The following is a 26,052-nucleotide window of genomic DNA, read 5'->3' as shown; positions in this document are numbered from 1 at the left end:
GGCCTATGGATATTTTTTTTTATCAGCATGAATTAGATTGAGCAATAAATGCCACACTTTTATTCCATAGGCTGGGATTCACACTGTACAGCTGTTGCGAGAGTGCATTTTTCACTGGCTGTCCACTGGTTTCAAAAACAATAATTGATAGGCAGCTTAAACTTCTTGAATTCAACCATTATTGGGTTCAAAAACACATCTAGATTTGTGAACAGCCATCCACAACAACCACAATCCGTATGGCGCAAACAGCTAAATGAGAGAGCAGCAGTGTGATTCACATCAATGCACTATGTAGATAACAGTAATAAGTGATATCTGTATGGGTGTGGACTACACCACTGCTTTCATCCTTACCTCCAAGTGTTTATTCCAGTTAGATCATCTTTGGATGCCGACAGCAGTCACACCATTGGAAGACATAGCTTGGACTGTAGCCTACAAAAGCCTATTCCTGCTCTTATCCCGCGATCCATCAAACCCATTTGGTGTGACATCATAGTGGTCTCTGACTTGTGGTCAGACTCGCTCAGGTGGAACAAACTTAAACTTGTGCCTCACTGAGAAAACATAAGTGTCAAAAACAAAAATCCGCAAACATCCTTTCTGAATTTTAAGGTAATCATCTAGTTTTCAAAAGTATCCGTAATCGGATTACAATATTTCTGTTGGTACTGTAACGCATTACAGTTACCGTTTTTTGTAATCCCTTACATGTAACGGATTACACAGCTAAGTGAGCATACATTTTAAATAATTACCATTTTTATTTTACTTTGTTGATGGTGCCTGCATCTGTTGATCAGTCTCAGCGAGGGAGAAAGCGGCAGACTGAGGGTCCGCCTCTCAACATCCCTCCGCTCTCCCTTTCCTCCACTGACACTGACCAAAAAAGGGACACGGTCTTCCAGCTGTGCTTCATGCACAAATTCACGTTACTCCTATGAACAGAAAAATAAATATTTCTCAACATTTAAAAAAGACTCAAGCCGCTAATAACCACGCAATCCTATAGTTACACTTTCCTACTCATTCATTACTGCTGCACTGCTTGTTGTAGTGCTGAGTGGAAATAGGAAGAACACACATTTTATGGCTTATTAAAGTGTTGAATACAAAGTGTGGACAGTGCTGAGTAAGAACTTAAACATGAACTCACTCATAAAAACAGCAGCTCTTAGATGTATTCGTTGACAGTCTCTCTCTAGTCATGGTTTTAAACGTTTTGAAATCTCACAGTATCTACTTCACTGTAGCTTTCTTGTATGCCTGCTACGTTACTACAGACACGGTAATCTGAGGTATCTGATTGGCCAGCGGTAGGCTTATAGTGCACTTGATTTGCTCTTTGGGCCTGCTGGGAAGGCAGAGTTTACCTTCAGACACATGAAATGGTTCAAAATGGCAACCTACCACCAACAGCCCGAGATGAAAAAAATACCTGGTTGGAACACAAGGCTTTATCTTTGGGGGTTTTACAGAGATGTTTGGCGATCAACGAGGAATGCCTTGGAGATTGACCAGTCGATCTCGATTGACCGGTTGGTGACCACTGCAGAATAAACATCAGACGGGAAGCACGAGATTGAACTTCACTCAACTTTGTAGTTTTCCCCTTCAGTTAACTCAATCAACGTTTCCCTCTCTACTGTGGGAATTGCCAATATTATCCATTTTCAATGCAACATACCGAAACAAATATGCAAGAGATTTTCTTATGGACAGAACTCTACAGACCGGTGCGGCATAAGCGATCAGAGCTGCAGTATCCCTAAATGCAATTATAAACTGGGTGGTTCGAGCCCTGAATGCTGATTGGCTGACAGCCATGGTATATCAGACCGTATACCACGGGTATAACGAACATTTATTTTTCCTGTTCTAATTACGTTGGTAACCAGTTTATAATAGCAATAAGGCACCTCAGGGTTTGTGATATATGGGAAATATACCATGGCTAAGGGCTGTATCCAGGGACTCCGTGTTGCGTTGTGTATAAAAACAGTCCTTAGCCATGGTATATGGCCATATACCACACCCCCTCGTGCCTCATATGGCCATTCACTTTGAACTGGGTTGTGTTCACAGCATATGAATGGTCATGATTAGATGACCTTGTTTTGAGATCAAAGCGAGAGCTGCATGTAGCCATGTGTGTGCATTTGTTCATATTCTTTGCTAGTTAGGGGGCAGAACGACAGATTTTTACCTTGTCAGCTCGGGGATTCGATCTTGCAACCTTTCGGTAACTAGTCCGACGCTATAAACACTAGGCTACCCTGCCGCCCCAAACAACAAATGTTCAGTTACATCCTTGTCTGAAGGACAAGTGGGAAAAACGGTTAATGTCAAGCCCTGCATATTTTTTCCAAAAGTCGCACAGATTGTAGGCCTACTTTAAACACAGATTGGCTGCTACTGTAGGCTGAATGATAGAACAGCTGCAGATATTTCCATGTTAAAATGTTATGGGATGCATTTTCTCCATTGTTTTTGATGGTAGGCCACTCTGATAGGCCTACATTATGATCAAATAGCAACAGTAGCCTACTTGGCCACTGTTAAAACTGTAACTTAAAGAGGGTGCTGCCTCAGTATCTGCAATAAAAGCACGCAAGAAGTTGCGCAGAATTTTCACAATATTCAAGTTTGCGCTCAGCAGACTTGAAATTTGCTCAGTGCCGGAAAAAATTAGAGGGAACAGTGAGTAAACCGTATACTGTATAAACAGAATATGAGATTACCACTGTCCAATGACTCTGAGACTAATGCCCCATGTCTATAAAGTGTAGGGCTGAGTACCGGGCAGATACCTGGCTAGTGATGGCTGTTCAACAGTCTGATGTGCTGGTGATAGATGTTTCTCAGTCCCGGCTCTGATGCACCTGTACCATCACTGTCTGCTATATGGCTCGAGTGGCTGAGGTCATTAACCTCTACCGAGCACCTACCCCGGGTCCGGGAGCACCCCCCCCCCCCCCCCCCCCACACTGATTACTGATTAGCATCGCTAGCATAGCGTCACAATTAAATAGTAGCATCTAAATATCATTAAATCACAAGTCCAAGACACCTAATGAAAGATACAGATCCTGTGAATAAAGCCACCATTTCAGATTTTTATAATGTTTTACAGGGAAGACACAATATGTAAATCTATTAGCTAAACACGTTAGCAAAAGACAAATTTTTTTTACTCCAACAGTTTTTTCCTGCGTCAGTAGCTATCACTAATTCGACTAAATAAAAATATATATAGCCACTAACCAAGAAACAACTTCATAAGATGACAGTCTGATAACATATTTATGGTATAGCATAGTTTTTTTTTTTTTTATGTGCATTTTTCAGGTATAAATCACAGTTCTACATTGCAGCTGCAATCTGAAATAGTGCCGACGCAGCCAGAACAATTACAGAGACCAACGTCATATAACTAATTACTTATCTTAAAACATTTCAGAAAAAATACACAGCATACAGATATTGAAAGCCCAACATCTGGTGAATCCAAACAATATTTCAGATTTATTAAATGTTTTATAGCGAAAACAAAATGTAGCGCTAAATTAGCATAGCCACGCCAGCCAGAACCAGCTGGGCGCCCACGACCAGTTCACATGCACGACAGATATATGAAATAACATCGTAAATTGGGTCTTACTATTGCTGATCTTTCATCAGAATGTTGATCAAGGTGTCCTTAGTCCTGATGAGTCGTTCAATCCATTCATAATGGCAACTTTCCCTCTTCATTTAGCATAGGTACTGGTCGACTGGCATGGATCTGTCCAAAGTAAAAAAAACTCACAGAACGGAACACGGCAAAACTCCCGAAAAAATTCAAATAATCTGATTAAACTATATTGAAAAAACATACATTACGATGATATGGTCACATGTATCAAACAAACTTCGAGACGGAGATAGTCTTCATCCGTAACGGCAGCAAAACAGTAGACAATCGCAGCTCCAAATCGCGCGATTCAGAGAACCGGAAGTTGTCGGTCACGCCAAAGAAATAGGTCTTATTTCACGTCAGTACAAGATAAACAAAAAATTTCTCCTCTGACGTCCTCTTGACACCCAGAGGAAGACGAATGAAGTGTGTTTCGGGTCATAAGTGGCGTGACCATATATAGGCAGAGCGTTGAAGTGAGCATACACATCTTGCATTCTTCTTCTTGGTCAGGGAAAGTGCTGTCAAATGACTTCTGTTTCACTCAGAGACAAAATTGAAACGTTTTTAGAAACTGTAGATTGTTTTCTATCCAATGGTATTAATTATATGCATATAGTAAGAGCAATAATTGAATAAGAGGCAGTTTAATCTGTAGAGAAAATTATGCTAATGCGAAAACAGCACCCCCTGTATTCTCAAGAAGTTAAACGAGAAGTCCAGAAACCTTTTTTGTGATTACCCCAAACAGCAAGTCACTTCCTAATCTTCGTTGTTTAGTATGGAGGCCCTGAAAAAACATGAACAAAGGCTCCAAAAACACCAAAATATACGTTATTTTAGAAACGGCAAAACCCTTAGTATATTGATGCAGGTGGTTTGTGCTTTCAGTTTTGCGTGAATGCTGCCATCTGTCCAGGGTTTTTGGTTTGAATAGGTTCTAATCATCACCACAGGAACAACATCTTCTATGCCCTTCCCGATGAACCCAGAGTCAGTGTAGTCATCGATGTTTTTCCCAGAGGCGACCTGGGACATATCCCAGTCTGTGATCAAAACAGTGCTATAGCATGGATTCTGACTGGTCAGACCAACGTTGAACAGTTCTTACCACAGGTTCTTTGTGCTTTAATTTCTGCCTATAGGGGGGAGGGCCTTGTTATTCTCCCTTCCAGGATGGCTACAATGGTCAAGCATATTCTCTCCGTGTTTAACACAAGTGATGTGTTGGTGGGATTTCGGGAGAATTTTCTTCAGATTACCTTTAAAGTCCCCAGCTACAACATGCGGCCTCAGGATATGCCGTTTTCAGCTTGCTTAAAGTACCGTATAGTTCCTTGCGTGCCACCGTGGTGTCACGATGGGGGATATCATTCTCATTGGTTATGGCCATGGCCGTTTATCTTTTGAGGTAAACGGCCATCCCATTTGATGGTGAGGTATTCCAGATCGGGAGAGCAAAAGGTGTTCGGTTTTTGTACGATACCACAATCACACCACGAGTTATTAATCATGAAACATACTCCTCCACCTTTACTTTCCCAGGGTTTTTTCGTCCTGTCCTTGCGATGTATGGAGAACCCAACAGGCTGTATGGACAGAGACGGTGTAGAAGGGGAGAGCCATATCTCTGTTAGTGATGCGCCGATATGACATTTTTGGCCGATACCAATATCCAATATTTTCCTTGCCAAAAAAAAACTATACCAAGAAACGATTTATAAAAAAAATTTAGAAGACTTTTTACTGGTACAGCATTCCAGTACAGTTAAATAGTTAACACACACACACACACGGATGCAGCAGTCGAAGGCACTGTATCTCCGTGCAAGAGGCATCACTACAGTCCCTGGTTCGAATCCCGCCTGTATCACATTCGGACGTAATTAGGAGTCCCATAGGGCGGCGCACAATTGGCCCAGCGTCGTCCGGGTTTGGCCGGGGTAGGCCGTCATTATAAATAAGAATTTATTTATAAATAATTATTTTTTTATTTTCATGAACTGAAGTTCAATTTCAATAGGCGAACAAGTGGCAACCTAGCTATTACTTACTCACAAGGATTCCTAAATCATTGCTAAGAGTAATGAAAATGACTGCAGTTTCTACTGGTCATTGTTATCAGGCTGGTTGTACAACTTTGACAGTGCTACTGAATCTTTTTTGACATGCAAAGACCCAAACGGCGTTCTATAGTATGTATTTCATGAAGCTAATACCAGTGACGCTATTACTGTCTAAATCCAGTAGGGCAACATCTGAAAAATAGCGCCCTTGATAGTGTGTACCGGTGCTCGACCAGTCGGCGAAAGCCAACATCACCCATGACAGAGAGCAGTTGATTGTTAAGGGCAATGAATTCCATTATCTTGGCTTTGATGGATTTCGCCTTTGAGTTGTCTCGCTGAAATGTTCTTACTCTTTCAAATGACTGCTCGACTTGTTGACTGCTCGATCCACACAGCAGACATTGTGGGCTAGGTTAGGAATGCTGTGCAGCACATGTATCGCAGAATTTTACGTGGCGTCATTACGTCATATACCTACGTAATATAGGTATGCACGGTAGCTTTGACATCGGTGTTAAACTAGACATCGGCCAATACCGATGTTGGCATTTTTAGCTAATATCGGCCGATTACGATATGTTCACCGATATATCATCCATCCCTACCTGAAAGCTATATTTAGAATTTGATACATTTCCACATTTATTTACTGAAAATGGGACCATAAAAACATTCAAGTCGATAAATAGAGCTCAAAGCTTTAAAAAAATAAAACGAAAAATAATATGAGTGAGTCACTTGCAGTAAAAATTGTCAGCAGATCGCTTGTCATTGCAAACATTATGCTTGTATTTCACTTAAACATTCCACACAAGATTATTTCCCACAAAAAGAACAGTCTAGACCTGAAATGGATGGTTGTATACAGCTCCTAGACATATCTCTAGTGCATGTATATGAAATCAATTCTGAGTGTTTTAAGGTTGTTTATTTAAATGTTACTGTGTGCTGAAGCATTCAGCACAGCCCATTCTAAGCACTGGTCAAAGTAGCCTATTCATGCCCAGATATGTCTATGTATTCAAATCTATAGAAATAGAATCTAGATTATATTTCGATGTACAAATCTGCAGAGTCAAGTCTAAAGACCACACACTAGTGAGAGGCTAATCAATATTTAAAATAATCTGTGTACTAAGCAATCCATTGAGCAGTAGGGAAGGACTAGATGATAGCGTGCTAATTTAAGTGGACAGCCAACCCAAAGGGAGCTTATCCCTCTTCAAATTAAATGAGTCATTTACTCCCTGTCGCCCTCAGCAACCCCTATAGTAGTTCTCAGAGTTGAGTGGAGGACACGCTGACACTGTGTGGGGTTTGGCCCAGGAGGCCAATGTTCCTGAGCAGAGAGACCGGTATGTACAGTGGTTCTTCCTTTAAAAGTTGCATCATATTGCAGCACACCTTGCAGGCTGCCGCAGAATTCTATGGCACGTTATTTAATTGTCAGGCATTATTACCATTAGTGCTAGTTTGACCGCGAGGGCATCTTTGAGAAGCATTTGATAACCTTCAATATTGGCTGTACTAGAGAATGTAAAAAAAATAAAAATAAAATGAACATAGTATATGGAATTGATTTTAAGAAATGTAGCTTAATTTGATTAATATCATGGTGTTTATATTCCAAGAAAAACTAAACCCTCAGTTACCGTTAGAATGAAACGGAAAATATGGTGCTGTACAACGTGACGGTCGGGAGTAGGCTACATTTACTAAGAGCATAACATTTCCACACCCTAATTGTAGTCTAACCAATATTCAGAGATTCAGTGAAAATAAAAGTCTAATTGATTTATCAAGACCAGTCCCCATGTTAGTCTCAGAGCAGTGTGAAACGGTGCTGAAATAGTTGACCACAGCGGGTAGGCTATTGCTTCAAATCCTTTTGCTTCTAACTTCAATATGTTTTTTAAGTAAATAAGACCTACATCACTTTTAACAGCACAGTACTCAACACTATTAAGACTCATGTCGCCTACGGTAGGCCTACAGTATATCTATATTTAAAAAAAAAACGTTCCAATGATGTGACTCTCCGCCAATAATTACATTTAGAGGATTGGAAGATTCTAAATTAATATCAAAGAGGCATTTTTCATTAGATATTCTCACAGACCATATTTGCCCTAAGGGGCTTTTATATCATTCTAAATTAAATAATAATAATAATAATAGTGCGCCGCCCTATGGGACTCCCAATCACGGTTGGATGTGATACAGCCTGGATTCAAACCAGGGACTGTAGTGATGCCTCTTGCACTGAGATGCAGTGCCTTAGACCACTGCGCCACTCGGGAGCCATGATCAATATGACATATATATATATATCTGCTAATAGCCCATCTTAGAAAAATTGTTTGCAGAATTCACAGCCAAAAAAACACTTGTGAAAAACAGGGTTAATGAAATTTCCCCCTTCCATTTGTTAAAGGTTCCAATTGATAGTTATTTTAATTAAATAGTATATTTCAGTTTAACCACAACATTTGTTGGATTATTTGTTCTGTCTTTTTTGGTGGATTCAACTGAAATTGCAACTAATCACGGCCAGTTGTGATACAGCCAACCTGACTAAGAAATACATTTGACAATACAATTCTCTTCCTACCCTCCTTGACAAGAGTCTATTGTCCTGCTAATAGCCCATAATGGGGCTGTACAACGTGACCGGTCGGGAGTAGGCTACAATACTACAGTAAGAGCAAAATAATCCTAACATTTCCACACGCTAATTGAAGTCCAAGTTTCTCTTAGTGTAACAACAGTTTTAGTAAGTAGTACTGACGAGTAGTAACAAAAACATAAGTGACAGAGGAATAGCAATTCTTACATTATTGTTCTAAGTTCAATTACCTTCATCCTCATCATTCAATTAATTGAAATTCAATTTTGAAGTCGTGCACAATTATCAGTTTCTATTTGGTTTATGTCGCCTATTCATTGTCAGACACAGTAGCGCCTTGGGATCCAAAAGCATAATCAGTGCTCTAACTCCCCCTTGCTCTGATCTGGAGCAATGAAGTAGTGACGCAGTACTAAACCACAAATTTCCTCTAAGTCCCGCAGCATATTCGCAAAACCTTTAGTTGAGCAACCACTGTAGGCAGCATTATTAAATGTTAGAGACTGAATCCAAAGTGAGAGAAATCAGTGGGAAGTGATTCATATGCATAACATCAGTCCTCACTCACCCAGTCTACTTGGGGCTGCCCCTCCTTAAAACTGACACTGCATGCCACAGAGGCCAGACACTGACATGTGACAATGCCCCCCTCTAAGAATGTGAGCTAACCTGTCTGTCATTCAGAAGGGCAGCCATTGGCAGTGCTTTCACCTTGGCTCTTGGAGCTGGAAAAGCTAGTCATGGGCACCAATATGGAAAGTCTGTCAATCTGTTGCATTTTTCCCCCCAACATATTGAGAAATATAGGAATAAAAAACGTGCACCCTGTGAATGGTAGAAGAGGCACCATAAAGCGTAAAAGTCCTGCCTTAACTGGTGTAAAGGAACTCGGATGACACCCTGCGTGATTTAATGTGCCATTCAATCCCCTCTGCGACTAGGGTACTTTATTGTCTGTGTTAGGAACCCCAGAAACCCATTTGACAAGTGGGAAGTGGAACATTGGTGTTTAATCTCTCCTTAAGGTTTATAGTGAATTTGTGCACCTGACGATATATTCACAACTCGGTGTATAGGATGGCAAGCGGTACCGGAGCGCCAAGTCTAGGTCCAAGAGGCTTCTAAACAGCTTCTACCACCAAGCCATAAGACTGCTGAACATCTAATCAAATGGCTACCCAGACTATTTGCATTGCCCCTCCCCCTCTTTTACACCACTGCTACTCTCTGTTGTTATCATTTATGCATAGTCACTTTAATAATAACTTTATCTACATTTACATATTACCTCAACTAACCGGTGGCCCCGCACATTGACTCTGTACCGGTACCCCCCTGTATATAGTCTCGCTATTGTTATTTTACTGCTGCTCTTTAATTACTTGTTACTTTTATTTCTAATTCTTATCTGTATTTTTTTTCAACTGCATTGTTGGTTAGGGGCTCGTAAGTAAGCATTTCACTGTAAGGTTGATTGTGGAATGTTGTCCCACTCCTCTTCAATGGCTGTGCGATTTTACTGGATTTTCAGGAACTGATATACACTGTCGTACATGTCGATCCACAGCATCCCAAACATGCTCAATGGGTGACATGAATGGTAAGTATGCAGGCCATGGAAGAACTGGGACCTCATTCAGCTTCTAGAAAGTGTGTACAGATCCTTGTGAGATAGGGCTGTGCATTATAATGCTGAAACATGAGGTGATGGCAGCAGATGAATGGCACGAAAATGGGCCTCAGGATCTCGTCACGGTATCTCTGTGCATTCAAATTGCTTGTTCGTTGTCTGTAGCTTATGCCTGCCCATACTATAACCCCACCGCCACCATAAGGCAGTCTGTTGACATCAGCAAACCATTCGCCCACATGACCCCATACACGAGGTCTGCGGTTGTGAGGCCGGTTGGACATACTGCCAAATTCTCTAAAATGACGTTGGATATGGCTTATGGTAGAGAAATGAACATTAAATTCTCTGGCAACAGCTCTGATGGACAATCCTGCAGTTAGCATGCCAATTGCATGCTCCCTCATCAGTGGCATTGTGTTGTGACAGAGCGGCACATTTTAGAGTGGCCTTTTAGTGTCCCCAGCACAAGGTGCACCTGTGTAATGATCATGCTGTTTAATCAGCTTCTTGATATGTCACACCTGTCACGTGGATGGATTATCTTGGCAAAGGAGAAATGCTCACTAACAGGGATGTAAACAAATCTGTGCCAAAAAAAATAAGAGAAATACATTTTTTGTGCGTATGGAACATGTCTGGGATCTTTTATTTCAGCTCATGAAACATGGGACCAGCATGTTACGTTTATATTTGTGTTCAGTGTATTTCCAGTAATACCTTGAGCCTCATTTTAAAGCCACACTATGATGTCGCTCCATAATTAGCACACACAAAACACAAGGGCCTTAACACAAGCACTTCATCCATCGTGCAAAGTTGTTCCTTAAACTGCATATAGACGGGTTGGTTGTTCAGCAACAGAAATAACGCATGTGCAACTATGGGGCAAAACATAAGGCATGGCCTAAATTGTTGACAATATGTAAGCTATGTATAGAATCCAATGTTTATTGAAAACATCAATACATTTGCACAATGAGCACTTGTTTCTCAAATACATTGTTACAGTTGTTGGTTAGCTAACTTGCACATTTTTGTCATATTAGCATTGACATGAAACCAGTCAAAACACCTCAAAACAAGACATGGTATCAAGAACAATATGAAACTATCTGCAACGAGCCACTTAAGATTCCCCACATGGCAGTTTCTTGTCATTCTTGCTAACAATCTGGCCATCCAGAATCACAACAACACGCTGACTTCTACCCCGTGGAAGAGCGCACATCATTTTCGTGATATTGTCAACTAACCCATCTATAACTGCTAGTCACCGTGATTGGTCAACGTCAAAACCGCTCTTACGCAACAACATTCCTGTTGTATACAAATCATAATTCAACATCTCTCTCTAACCCCGACACCTCTTTAATCTCTGTATTCCCCCTGCTTTCTTTTCTTGTTTTCAGATCCTGGAGTTGGTCAAGGGAATGCACTATCAGCTGGCCTGCCAGAAGTACTTTGAACTGACGCACAGTGTAAGGACGGCTTTCATTTGGGGCCGGATGTAATTGGGGCGGCCTGCCTGCTATTGTGGGGACCGGAGGAAGGGCCCCGCAGGATATGCATGAAGCCTCTGGAGGGAGGGGCCTCCAGCTCTGTAATCACATCCATCATTAGCTGTCATATCCGTTTAACTTGTATGGGTTAATTATGGCACTTTAGATGAATTTAGCCCCTAATAAATGACATTTATTTGATCTAATACCTTTTAGTGGAGAACCTTTAGATCAGCAGTTTCAGTCACATTCAAGGCTTTTAATATTCAGTCCTTATTTAGGAGGGAGAAAAAATGTATGGGAAATAAGCAGGGTAGAACTTGTTCTTATTGCTCTTTGTCTTGTAAGGGTGTGCTGTTATGCACGTTGATCATAGCAATTGCTTACATACGTCTGTGTTATTTCCAGCAACCCATAAAGTAATTTTTTGGGGTCAGTGCTATTGGGAAAAGCAAATGAGTGGAAGCGCGTCTCCGATACGTGTTGACAATTCGCGTGATTTTCCGTGCTGCACTGTTTATTGTATTTAAATTGGAAGCTCTACAGACTGATAGACTGGGGAGAGTGATGGCGTTTTTTATTTTTTTCATTGAGAAAGCAATAATCTAGAGATGTCAGTCAGGATTAGTTCTTTAACACGTGCCCCTGTCCCTCAGCGTTCAACGCAGCTGAAGTGACAGAATCCTGATGAGAATGTGGGCACGTAGCACCAAGATGTAAATGTTGACTATCTGCTATGTGACAGTTTAATTTGACTGAGTCGGAGAAGGAGAGAAGGGAGCAGTCTTTGATGTGAATGTTGGAGGTAAACTTTTCAGAATGTTTGCCATCGCTCTGGTGCAAAGTTTATTCTGAGAAGCTAATATCCTCGGATCACATTTCAATCTGATAACCCAGGAAAAGTACATGTAAAGCACTTTATACCGTAATCCCAAAAATATTTTAAAGGACAGATTTATGATAAAAAAAGATTCTGATTTAATAAGGTTTTAGACTACCTAGCCTATTTTGGACACGTTTATGATAGTCGTGTCCTTTTTTTAACTCCATTTCATCATTGCACATTAAAACTTTAGAACTCACAAGACCCATTTGTTGCTAGTTTGAGAGTTGGAGCCAAAAGTCACTTTGAAAGTCATTCCGATGAAAGTAACTTTGCTTCTTGACGAGAACACTTCCCCAGCCAAGCAAAGGACAATGTGTCTGCAGGGACCTAGCTACACCCTTGGGTGGGTGGGTCACATTGTTTCTGGTTACCAGCCTAAATTATCTTTATTGGTTGAGGTAATACTCCCATCAGAGCCTTCTAATGGCTTCAACTCTACTCAACTTCTTTGCCTTACTTACAAGACCTACAGTTGAAGTCGGAAGTTTACATACACTTAGGTTGGAGTCAATAAAACTCGTTTTTCAACCACTTCACAAATTTCTTGTTAACAAACTATAGTTTTGGCAAGTCGGTTAGGACATCTTCTTTGTGCATGACACAAGTAAATTTTCCAACAATTGTTTACAGACAGATTATTTCACTTATCATTCACTGTATCACAATTCCAATGGGTCAGAAGTTTACATGCACTAAGTTGACTGTGCCTTTAAACAGCTTGGAAAATTCCAGAAAATTATGTCATGGCTTTATAAGCTTCTGATAGGCTAATTGACATAATTTGAGTCAATTGGAGGTGTACCTGTGGATGTATTTCAAGGCCTACCTTCAAACTCAGGGCCTCTTTGCTTGACATCATGGGAAAATCAAAAGAAATCAGCCAAGACCTCAAAGAAAATTCTGGACGTCCACAAGTCTGGTTCATCCTTGGGAGCAATTTCCAAACGCCTGAAAGTACCACGTTCATCTGTACAAACATTAGTACGCAAGTATAAACACCATGGGACCATGCAGCCGTCATAACGCTCAGGAAGTAGACGCGTTCTGTCCCCTAGAGATGAACGTACTTTGGTGCGAAATGTGCAAATCAATCCCAGAACAACAGCAAAGGACCTTGTGAAGATGCTGGAGGAAACAGGTACAAAAGTATCTATATCCACAGTAAACTAGTCCTATATCGACATAACCTGAAAGGTCGCTCAGCAAGGAAGAAGCCACTGCTCCAAAACCGCCATAAAAAAGCCAGACTACGGTTTGCAACTGCACATGGGGACAAAGATTGTACTTTTTGGAGAAATGTCCTCTGGTCTGATGAAACAAAAATAGAACTGTTTGGCCATAATGACCATCGTTATGTTTGGAGGAAAAAGGGGGATGCTTGCAAGCCGAAGAACACCATCCCAACCGTGAAGCACGGGGGTGGCAACATCATGTTGTGGGGGTGCTTTGCTGCAGGAGGGACTGGTGCACTTAACAAAATGGATGGCATCATGAGGGAGGAAAAGTATATGGATATATTGAAGCAAAATCTCAAGACATCATTCTGGAAGTTAAAGCTTGGTCACAAATGGGTCTTCCAAATGGACAATGACCCAAAGCATACTTCCAAAGTTGTGGCAAAATGACTTAAGGACAACAACGTCAAGGTATTGGAGTGGCCATCACAAAGCCCTGACCTCAATCCCATAGAAAGTGTTTGGGCAGAACTGAAAAAGCGTGTGCGAGCAAGGAGGACTACAAACCTGACTCAGTTACACCAGCTCTGTCAGGAAGAATGGGCCAAAATTCACCCAACTTATTGTGTGAAGTTTGTGGAAGGCTACCCAAAACGTTTGACCCAAGTTAAACAATTTTTGAAGGCAATGCTACCAAATACTAATTGAGTGCATGTAAACTTCTGACCCACTGGGAATGTGATGAAAGAAATAAAAGCTGAAATAAATCATTCTCTCTACTATTATTCTGACATTTCACATTCTTAAAATAAAGTGGTGATCCTAACTGGCCTAAGACATGGATTTTTTTACTAGGATTAAATGTCAGGAATTGTGAAAAACTGAGTTTAATATTTTTGGCTAAGGTGTATGTTAACTTCCGACTTCAACTGTATATGTGTATACTCGATAGTATCATAGATGTCCTTAATCTAGTCCACTATTGCAATTTATCCGTTTGGTAATTAACCTAAGGGTTATGATTAATATTTGTGGGGCTTGTTTCTCTTTGTTGTAATATACTCACATTGTCACAGAGAACAATTTAAATGCCTCTTAATGGTGTTTCAGTAAAGTCTGTCATTGCTTTCCAAGATCATCATTCATTGGACCCTCTGGAGGAATGAAACGGTGCTCTGGGTCATAGGTGCTGACTAATAGCCTGGAGCTGTACAGTCAGAGGGTCCCAGGGATAATTCCCCTGGAATAAATAAGATGGCAGCTCTGATAAACAGCGTGCTCTTTGAAAGATAAATGGACCCCCCCCCCCCCCCCCCCCCCCCACCATCTCCGAAATGAAAAATCCACATTTATGACATTCATGAGTCATATTTTAGTCCTGTCGTCCAAAATGCATGTTTGTGACATTAATACACATTGTGAAAGAATAGTTATTTTGTGTGGGGGGTATGGGCAATCCCACCAATATACGACCCCTAATCTTTAAATGATACAGTCATCATGGGGCACAAAGACTACCAACTCGTTTCTCCCTTACCTGCCACTGGGAGAATTAAGTATCTGCCACGTCCTATAGTGATGGGGGTCGAAATTGATAGTCACATTTCGCAATGTTATTGATATTTACCTATTTCTTGCTACTGCAGGTACAACTGACTAGCGCTAGTCAGTTGTACCTGCGCCAAAACGCCTGTATTTTTTTAACCTATAGCTTGTTCGCCATATTTTTTTTTGGACGTTCTTTTTCTCGCAAATACATATAGAATCGTGAGAATCAGAATACATATTGTTTCGCCGCTTAAGTATCGTGATAATATTGTATCGTGATGTACCTGGCAATTCCCAGCCCTAATCTCCTACCTGGTTCTAGATCTGTGGATTTGTACAGATAGATCTGTTGTTCCTCCCTCCTTGGCAGCGTTTATTAAAGGTCAAAATATAATACTTCACTGATTAAATATTTACACAGGAGCAATAAATCAAACAATAGAAAGAGTAATGAAATGGCAAGCTCCGAGATGCTTCACCTCGGATTATGGGAGCGGGAGGGTGCTGCAGCAGCAAAATTATTCAAAGATTGATTTGTTTTTGATCTTGGGTTCGGATTGTTTCATGTTTATGCATTTGTCATTTGTCACATCCAGAAGGCCAAGTGCTATGTGGTAATGCTGAGACAGATCCGGGTGTAATGGATTGCACAGTTCTGTACTCGTGAAACCTGTGGCTCTGAGATTTTTCCACTCTTTAATAAGTTTAATGCACAGACAGTGAACAGAGACAGGACAGTTAACAGGAAAAATTAGGTGTTTTTTTTCTTAAATGAGTAGGGAACTTGTTTCTCTCTGTTTTTGTAAAGAGTTTATTCCCATCAAGTACTGCTGAGATATGTAGGCGTACATGTGGACCCACGCTGGTTCAAATAAGGTCGAGCAGTCAGCTTGCATTTGCCTCGCTAGACAAAGGAATTGAACAATGATCTCAAGGGGATGGCAGGTGAGGGACTTAAATTGCCCTCATGCTTCGGAGTGTAAAAAGTTTGCAAGAGTTCGTACATATATTATGACGACATTTTGTGGCGTTTTTGTTCATCGGTGATTGGTCAGTAGGGATTCAATACTCGTTTAAATTTTTTAATTGAGAAATACTACACCAAACATCTTAGTTAGATGTAAAATTGGCAGACTAAGATCTCCTCGCCAAAAACGTCAAAAATGAATGGAAGATTTTTTGTTATCTTAGACTATTTTGAGGTGTATACTGGCTACAGCGTCTCAAAATGGACAAACAGTACTATTGCTGCTCTATTTCTTGTTTTTCAAGCGAATGTCTTTTAAGGGTTCGGCTAGGCGCCAGCCGAATTGAAACATGCTGACGCCTTAATCAGGGAGACTTTTTTTAAAGCCAGAACACCAGTACAATGCCATTAGTTAAATAACTGAAGCAGAGTTGTCTTTCTGACACTTCTGTCCAAGGTATTCTTTTTACCGTCTGACACCTAACAAAACCTTTTTCTGTTGTGTACAGATTGAGGACTCTGGGTTTTCACTCAATCACCCCAACCAGTACTTCATGGAGAGCCAGAAGCTGCTAGGCGGTCCCGGGGCTGGGGTGAAGGTGGAAGTGAAGCGGGAGGACAACCCCGCCACCAAACCCCCCAACCCGTCCCCTCACCAAACACCAGGACCAGGGAACCTCCCTCAGGAGGTGGCAGCAGAAATAACAGAGGATTTGGATTCTTTCTTCCAAGATGCCTGATATTCTTAAACATCCCTGAAAACATTTCCTCACTATGTAGATTTGAATAAAGCTCCCATCCAGTCAAATGTTTTTTTACCAAGAATAATGATTTTCTATTCTTCTCAAATGTTCAATGCTGTCCTCTGTTTTACATGTATGTAGTAATAAAGTTGCATAATATGAAGATCTTCTCGTTTGTGCTTATTTGTTGGTTGACAAATGCAACACAATAACAAGCAAAAGATTAATTTTGACCTTAACCTCAATCTTGGGATTTACCAACAGTGGGACTACAATTCTCAAACCTGAACTTTGGAACAGTTGGATGCTCTTTCTAATTCATTGCTGTGATGTATATCTACAGTTTTTCTCCCCGTTTGAAAGCTGTTATTGGTGCAATTCTATTCATTTTGAAATAGTCTGTTTTGGGAATGGTGTTGCCTCCCTTTTTTCTCTTCTGCGAGGCCCATTGCCTGCTCATTGGGCTATGACCAGAAAATATCCTAGCTGCCACAGAAGCAATGTCATTGTTTTTGCCCACAAGGGATTAACCTAACGTAGCAGGTGTACAATAAATGCCTGAAACTAGATCCCCTACATAGTGGTCTTGACGAGAATAAAAAACAATGTCGGGAGTTTCTCTTCTGCACTGTTCATCCAATCCAGTAAATGTTGAGGAGGAATTAAGTTAGTGTTGCCTTGTTAACGTCCAAAAGTGGAAGTTGTTACAGGCTCTCTTTCCATTTCCCTTGAAAACCAGAACATCCGGTTGTTGGGGACTCGGCAGAGGCTAGCAAGGGATGGATACAAGTAAACACAAAACACAAGTTGTATTGCATTGCCTTGGAATACGCTTGATTCCATTTACCCAAAGCCCACCCTGTCTTGTAAGGCCTCTTGGCTGAATTACAGGTGAAAAATGTTGGTTGCCCATAACCAAAGTGGTGTGGAAATTGCTAACATTTCTTTCAAATCTTTATCACATACTTACTCTATTGGTTATTCAATTCACATCAGACCACAAAATATACAATATTAGTGAATTCTACACAGTGTAACTTGTCAAATGTGATCAATTAAGTTAGTTTCATATTTAGAAATGTGCTCAATGTTGAGAGATTTGAATATACTATATGTAGTTAATGTTGAGCTTACGAGCTTCTATGGCTATTTCATGTAGCACTCCAGACAAACCTAGCACGACTATCTACTCAAAGTAGCCCAGAGATCTTTACCAGTTTACAATTGCACTGCTTAGGCAAAACCCTGTCTTTATTTAAACCCTTGTGTGAAGTGGCTCGCATATACAACGTTGATGTGTTCAAGGTCACTGGATGCAATTTTATTTAGGTTTTTCCTGGAGTTTTCCACAGCCTAAGCTGGTATATAATGTCAAGCATTTTCTCCTCCCAAAACATGTCCGCTTTTGGTTTGTAGATAGATATATTGGCTTGTAATTAATGTACAAACTAATCAAGATGGACTGTGTTTAATGCTTGATCAAATTGGATAATGGCATTAGAATATAAATGCAGCACAATATTAATTATAACACTGCCTTGTGATTATTTTCCTTTAGAATTTACTTCCATAAGTCTACGCACAGCATGTCCACAATACCCTGTGCCCCCCACCCACCCTCCTAGATGTTTCAGTAATGGTGTTTGTGCTCTCCTCCATCCTTCTCACTGTGCCCTATACAATCTACCCTCTCTCACTCACTCTGCCCTCGCCTGTACAAGCTCGTCACCCCTCTCTCCCAGTGCTCTGTAACAAGCTCTGCGGGCTAAATGTAGAGTCAATTAGAGACCCAGAGGAGAGGGACCTGCATTGTGAATTTAAATGGGTCCCCCTGGTAGGCCAAGGGAAAGTAATGGTGCCTTTTCTGCAGTCAAAAAATAAAACACTTCCTGCAGTCAAATTCCCTAATGGTCTTATGGGTGGAATGTTATTAAGATTTTTCATAAGGAATAAACAAACATTTTTTATACCAAAAGTTCTGTGTTTCTATGTCAAACAGTTTTGTTATATTTCAGTCTTCTGTGATGTGTATATAAAGTGTAATATTGGGATGCAAACTCAAAATTTAATACATTTCAACTCTATATCAACTCTAACATGGTACAGGTGTATTTTTTTAAGCCCGTATCCATGTGTGTGAGGTGTATACTTTTGTTTCAAAGTAGATTTGTTTAAGACTACCAAGAAACACTGTGACCCTGTTTTAGCCCACTGTAGTAAAAGGTTCAGGGACAAATTGAGCTATTAATACTTACACCTTTATCTAACTGTATACTACTTTAACTTTTTTTTTGTAACAAAGGCTGTCCAAGAATTCATGCAATTCAGTTGAAGTCATGGAAGGTTCAATCACTAATAGTTTATGGTAGCGTGATGGTACTTGAGTGACTTATTTTGATAGTGGATGCTGTGGCTCGGGTATAAAGTATGAGTTAGGTGCCATGGTTTTCCTGTGGTAGCTGTATGCAGAAAAAAAATCCATATGTTCTTCAAATGGTATTGTGCACATATTCTGTCCGTATTCTAAAACATCTATAATTTAAATAACATTGTGCTTTTTGTATTGCTCTTGCAATACTTACCTAGTTAAATACATTTTTTTAAATTGCTCTTTCAATCTCTAAACGTGCCACTTAAATTTGCGCATAAGCTTAAAATCCCCCTTCTCATGTTACCACCGTTTTAAAAAGTGTTAGTCTACCTGGTTGTTTTTTGAAACCTTACTGTAACGATAATCCTCCTCCTCTTCATCCGAAAAGGAGGAGTATTGAGGGAACCAAGGCGCAGCGGATAGTGAAGACATAATGATTTATTAAAGACAAGACGAAAACACGAACTTCACTATAAACTAACAAAATAACAAAACGAAAGTAGACAGTCCCGAACGACGAACTTACATACAACGTAAAGAACGAAATGAACAGGAACAGACTACATGAAATGAACAAACCGTATACAGTCCCGTATGGTGCAAACATTGACACGGACACAGGAGACAACCACCCACAAACAAACACTGTGAACCGCCTACCTAAATATGACTCTCAATTAGAGGAACGCCAAACACCTGCCTCCAATTGAGAGCCATACCAGGCAACCCTAAACCAACATAGAAACAGACAACATAGAATGCCCACCCAAACTCACGTCCTGACCAACTAACACACAAAACTAAACAGAAAACAGGTCAGGAACGTGACAGTACCCCCCCCACAAGGTGCGAACTCCGGACGCACCAGCACAAAGTCTAGGGGAGGGTCTGGGTGGGCATCTAACCACGGTGGTGGCTCAGGCTCCGGGCGCGGTTCCCACCCCACCATAATCCATCCTAACTTCCTCCCACAAAGAATGTCCACCCTCTTTCTTCCCCCACACAATTCTCTTAATAATATATTAAATAAAGATAACACCAGGACAGAGAGATAAATCAAGATAGAGGGATAGATAAGACTATAGAGATAGATGAAGATAGAGAGGGAGATTAGGATAGAGGGGCAACTCCGGACTGAAAGGCAGCTCCGGACAGAGAGACAGCTCTGGACTGATGGGCAGTTCTGGGTATCCAGCCTTTTCAGGCTGAAGGGCAGCCCATGGCTGACTGACGACTCTCGATGCTCATGGCTGGCTGACGGCTCTCGACGCTCATGGCAGGCTGACGGCTCTCGACGCTCATGGCAGGCTGACGGCTCTCGACGCTCATGGCAGGCTGACGGCTCTCGACGCTCATGGCAGGCTGACGGCTCTCGACGCTCATGGCAGGCTGACGGCTCTCGACGCTCATGGCAGGCTGACGGCTCACGACGCTCATGGCGCTCTGACGGCTCTGGCTGCTCATGGCTCTCTGACGGCTCTGGCTGCTCATGGCTCACTGACGGCTCTGGCTGCACATGGCTCTTTGACGGCTCTGGCTGCTCATGGCGCTCTGACGGCTCTGGCTGCTCATGGCTCGCTGGCGGCTCTGGCAGATCCTGTCTGGTTGGCGGCTCTGGCAGATCCTGTCTGGTTGGCGGCTCTGGCAGATCCTGTCTGGTTGGCGGCTCTGGCAGATCCTGTCTGGTTGGCGGCTCTGGCAGATCCTGTCTGGCTGACGGCTCTAGCGGCTCCTGTCTGGCTGATGGCTCTAGCGGCTCCTGTCTGGCTGACGGCTCTGTAGGCTCATGGCAGACGGGCGGCTTTGCAGGCTCATGGCAGACGGGCGGCTTTGCAGGCTCCTGGCAGACGGATGGCTCAGATGGCGCTGGGGAGACGGATGGCTCAGATGGCGCTGGGGAGACGGATGGCTCAGATGGCGCTGGGGAGACGGATGGCTCAGATGGCGCTGGTGAGACGGATGGCTCTGGCCGGATATGGCGCACTGTAGACCTGGTGCGTGGTGCCGGAACTGGAGGCACCGTGCTAATGATAAGCACCTTCCTACTAGTGCGGGGAGCAGGGACAGGGCACACTGTATCCTCAAAGCCTACTCTACCCCTGATGCGTGGTACCGGCACTGGTGACGCCGGGCTGAGGACAAGCACATCAGGATTAGTAGGGGGAGAATATATAGTGTGTACAGGGCTCTGGAGACGCACTGGTAGCTTAGTGCGTGGGGCCGGAACTGGAGGCACCGGGCTAGATGCACGCACTACAGGGAGAGTGCGTGGAGGAGGAACAGGGCTCTGGAAATGCACTGGTAGCCTAGTGCGTAATATAGGCACTGTAGGTACTAGGCTGGCGCGGGGAGGTGGCGCCGGAAATACCGGACCGTGCAGGCGTACTGGCTCTCTTGAGCATTGAGCCTGCCCAACCTTACCTGGTTGAATGCTCCCGGTCGCCCTGCCAGTGCTGCGAGGTGGAATAGCCCGCACTGGGCTATGCAGGCGAACCGGAGAAACCATGCGTAAGGCAGGTGCCATGTATGCCGGCCCGAGGAGACGCACTGGAGACCAGACGCGTTGAGCCGGCCTCATGACACCTGGCTCAATGCCCAATCTAGCCCTACCAGTGCGGGGAGGTGGAATAACCCGCACTGGGCTATGCACACGTACAGGAGACACCGTGCGCTCTACTGCGTAACACGGTGTCTGCCCGTACTCCCGCTCTCCACGGTTAGCCTGGGAAGTGGGCGCAGGTCTCCTACCTGCCCTTGGCCCACAACCCCTTAGCCCCCCCCCAAGAAATTTTTGGGAATTACTCACGGGCTTTTCGGGCTTCCGTGCAAGACGCGTCCCCTCATAACTCCGGTTCTTCACTCCAGTAGCCTCTGCTCTCCTCAGTGCCTCCACCTGTTCCCATGGGAGGCGATCCCTTCCAGCCAGGATCTCCTCCCATGTGTAGCAACCTTTACCGTCCAATACATCGTCCCAAGTCCATTCCTCCTTCTTGCGCTGTCCCTTACTCCGTTTAAACCGCTGCTTGGCTCTGGATTGGTGGGTGGTTCTGTAACGATAATCCTCCTCCTCTTCATCCGAAAAGGAGGAGTATTGAGGGAACCAAGGCGCAGCGGATAGTGAAGACATAATGATTTATTAAAGACAAGACGAAAACACGAACTTCACTATAAACTAACAAAATAACAAAACGAAAGTAGACAGTCCCGAACGACGAACTTACATACAACGTAAAGAACGAAATGAACAGGAACAGACTACATGAAATGAACAAACCGTATACAGTCCCGTATGGTGCAAACATTGACACGGACACAGGAGACAACCACCCACAAACAAACACTGTGAACCGCCTACCTAAATATGACTCTCAATTAGAGGAACGCCAAACACCTGCCTCCAATTGAGAGCCATACCAGGCAACCCTAAACCAACATAGAAACAGACAACATAGAATGCCCACCCAAACTCACGTCCTGACCAACTAACACACAAAACTAAACAGAAAACAGGTCAGGAACGTGACACTTACTTTGGCAAAGTGGCCTGAAGAGAGCTGCAGAGTAGCTCATCAGGCTACATACAGTGCATCGCAGTCTCACACATTTAATGCTAAAGCATTAACGCATGGCTTGCTAGGTGCCTGCCTGCACCCTGCCACATAGCTAGAATTAAATTAGTTTTTGGAATCCGAGCATGACGCTTGGCAGAGAGGATTTACGCACAAATAATAAGGTGAGCGGATATGAACAGTGCACAGCTGCGCTACTGTCAGCAAGAGACCTTGATGTTTCATATTTGGTGGAGCTTGACTGCTTTTGACAAAGCTGTCCCTTCTCTAGCGGCTTGCATCAGTTCACCGGGGCAGTGTTCACCTCGACAAATGGATTTACAATCATTAGCCATATTATAAACTTCACTGGTTCACGGTGTGATTTGTTCTCTTCCATTAGTCAATATGTGGACTAGAAGCCTAGTGGGGATGGGTGCATTCACTACAAAAGGCTGATAGGAAATGTAGAATGTATTCAGTAAAAGCAAGGCCCTGTGTTTCCTGAATGGCGAGGCACCTTTTTATTCAGCTACACAGGGATAATTCCGTTCCATGTATCTTGTGGAGAGTGAGATAAATGTATTTACTGTGCTGCGTGTCTTGGTGTACAAAATGAAATGATCCAAAACAGATTTGATTTGGGACTTTTAGATCGTCTGGTTCCCCAGCAAATCCCATCGCTGAGATTCTACACCATTCAAAACCCATTTGCAATGTATATACCGGTACATACTGTACATGACCTTCTATAAGGGTGCTCTTGTAACAGGGTAGAGCTGCTGAACATACCCCTATGGCCTGTTGTTAGCTTTGAGAACCTCATCCCATGATGCTAAAAGGTGGCATAGTATGTTTGATATTCATTATTCATCATTAAAGGGACACTAACTGTAGTACCTAGATTTATTATGCGTATATTAGTAAAATATGTCTCTTAGTTTTAGTTTAACATCCTCCTTGCTTCAATAGATGAACATTGTGGAATGAAATTAAGTAGTCTACATGGAAGGATGTTGTGTGAAAGGAGGTCCTGTTTCAGTGTCCGCTGTGAAGTCTCAATCCTATGGTCAAGTAATGAGTTCCATTTGTCAGTCGTTCATGGGGATAATACTGTATGTAATTTGGAATATTAATTGGTATGTGTTTGATTCTATATTCTCTGTTTATTTCTATGGAATTTTTAGGTCATTTCATGGATTCTGCTTGCATGTTAGTCTATCTTCTATGAAAAGTGTGGACTGGGCAGTACCAGAGTCAGTTCAAATCAATTCAAATTGTATTTGTCACATACACATGGTTAGCAGATGTTAATGCGAGTGTAGCGAAATGCTTGTGCTTCTAGTTCCGACAATGCAGTAATAACCAACGAGTAATCTAACCTAACAATTCCATAACTACTACCTTATACACACAAGTGTAAAGGGATAAATAATATGTACATAAAGATGTATGAATGAGTGATGTTACAGAACGGCATAGGCAAGATGCAGTAGATGGTATAGAGTACAGTATATACATATGAGATGAGTAATGTAGGGTATGTAAACATAAAAGTGCATAGTTTAAAGTGACTAGTGATACATGTATTACATAAAGATGGCAAGATGCAGTAGATGATATAGAGTACAGTATATACATATACATTATATTAAGTGGCATTGTTTAAAGTGGCTAGTGATACATTTTTGATCAATTCCCATTATTAAAGTGAGCTGGAGTTGAGTCGGTATGTTGGCAGCGGCCACTCAATGTTAGTGGTGGCTGTTTAACAGTCTGATGGCCTTGAGATAGAAGCTGTTTTTCAGTCTCTCCGTCCCTGCTTTGATGCACCTGTACTGACCTCGCCTTCTGGATGATAGCGGGGTGAACAGGCAGTGGCTCGGGTGGTTGTTGTCCTTGATGATCTTTATGGCCTTCCTGTGACATCGGGTGGTGTAGGTGTCCTGGAGGGCAGGTAGTTTGCCCCCAGTGATGCGTTGTGCAGACCTCACTACCCTCTGGAGAGCCTTACGGTTGTGGGTGGAGCAGTTGCCGTACCAGGCGGTGATACAGCCCGACAGGATGCTCTCGATTGTGCATCTGTAGAAGTTTGTGAGTGCTTTTGGTGACAAGCCGAATTTCTTCAGCCTCCTGAGGTTGAAGAGGCGCCGCTGCGCCTTCTTCACAACGCTGTCTGTGTGGGTGGACCAATTCAGTTTGTCTGTGATGTGTACGCCGAGGAACTTAAAACTTACTACCCTCTCCACTACTGTCCCGTCGATGTGGATAGGGGGGTGCTCCCTCTGCTGTTTCCTGAAGTCCACAATCATCTCCTTTGTTTTGTTGACGTTGAGTGTGAGGTTATTTTCCTGACACCACATTCCGAGGGCCCTCACCTCTTCCCTGTAGGCCGTCTCGTCGTTGTCGGTAATCAAGCCTACCACTGTGGTGTCGTCCGCAAACTTGATGATTGAGTTGGATGGCCACGCAGTCGTGGGTGAACAGGGAGTACAGGAGAGGGCTCAGAACGCACCCTTGTGGGGCCCCAGTGTCGAGGATCAGCGAGGTGGAGATCTTGTTACCTACCCTCACCACCTGGGTGCGGCCCGTCAGGAAGTCCAGTACCCAGTTGCACAGGGCAGGGTCGAGACCCAGGGTCTCGAGCTTGATGACGAGTTTGGAGGGTACTATGGTGTTAAATGCTGAGCTGTAGTCGATGAACAGCATTCTCACATAGGTATTCCTCTTGTCCAGATGGGTTAGGGCAGTGTGGTTGCGATTGTGTCGTCTGAGGACCTATTGGGGTGGTAAGCAAATTGGAGTGGGTGTAGGGTGTCAGGTAGGGTGGAGGTGATATGGTCCTTGACCAGTCTCTCAAAGCACTTCATGATGGCGGAAGTGAGTGCTACGGGCCGGTAGTCGTTTAGCTCAGTTACCTTAGCTTTCTTGGGAACAGGAACAATTGTGGATGCTTTTATTGACTCTTGGTATAATTCCTCCTCCTGTAATATTTTAGATAGTACACTGGAAATGTCATAAATAAGCACCTTATCAGTTGTTTTGGTTCCACAGGGAATAAGTTCACACTTTGAAATGCTTAACGTCGTAGTGTTGAATAGAGGGCTATATTCCTCACAGAAACAAGTTTTGTGATCAGACATGATTTACAGAAAAGCAGTGTTTGTGTTGACAAAGGTGTGAGATTTTAAAATGATAAATAAGAGTATACTGAATAAAGCATTTTCAAAAAAGAAATTGCTCAATTGCTTCCACACCAAAAAATAAACTAATTTGCTGAGCATGTTGTTGAGTATGTGACCAAATGA

General features: G+C 42.6%; 1 protein-coding gene across 1 annotated transcript in view; it reads left to right on the top strand.

The window, feature by feature from the left end:
- prim2 (DNA primase subunit 2) overlaps window positions 1–16,988 on the top strand; it is a 112,423-nt gene extending 95,435 nt beyond the window's left edge. The window contains exons 13-14 of the mRNA XM_055930051.1: window positions 11,417–11,485; window positions 16,592–16,988. Of these exons, the coding sequence (XP_055786026.1) occupies window positions 11,417–11,485; window positions 16,592–16,822 (300 nt within the window). The 3' untranslated portion in view covers window positions 16,823–16,988. The remainder of the gene's footprint in view (window positions 1–11,416; window positions 11,486–16,591) is intronic.
- The last annotated feature ends 9,064 nt before the right edge of the window (window positions 16,989–26,052 follow it).

This window comes from Salvelinus fontinalis, chromosome 1, assembly GCF_029448725.1.
Source record: "Salvelinus fontinalis isolate EN_2023a chromosome 1, ASM2944872v1, whole genome shotgun sequence".
NCBI lineage: Eukaryota > Metazoa > Chordata > Actinopteri > Salmoniformes > Salmonidae > Salvelinus > Salvelinus fontinalis.
This window is presented reverse-complemented; position numbering and strand designations above follow the sequence as displayed.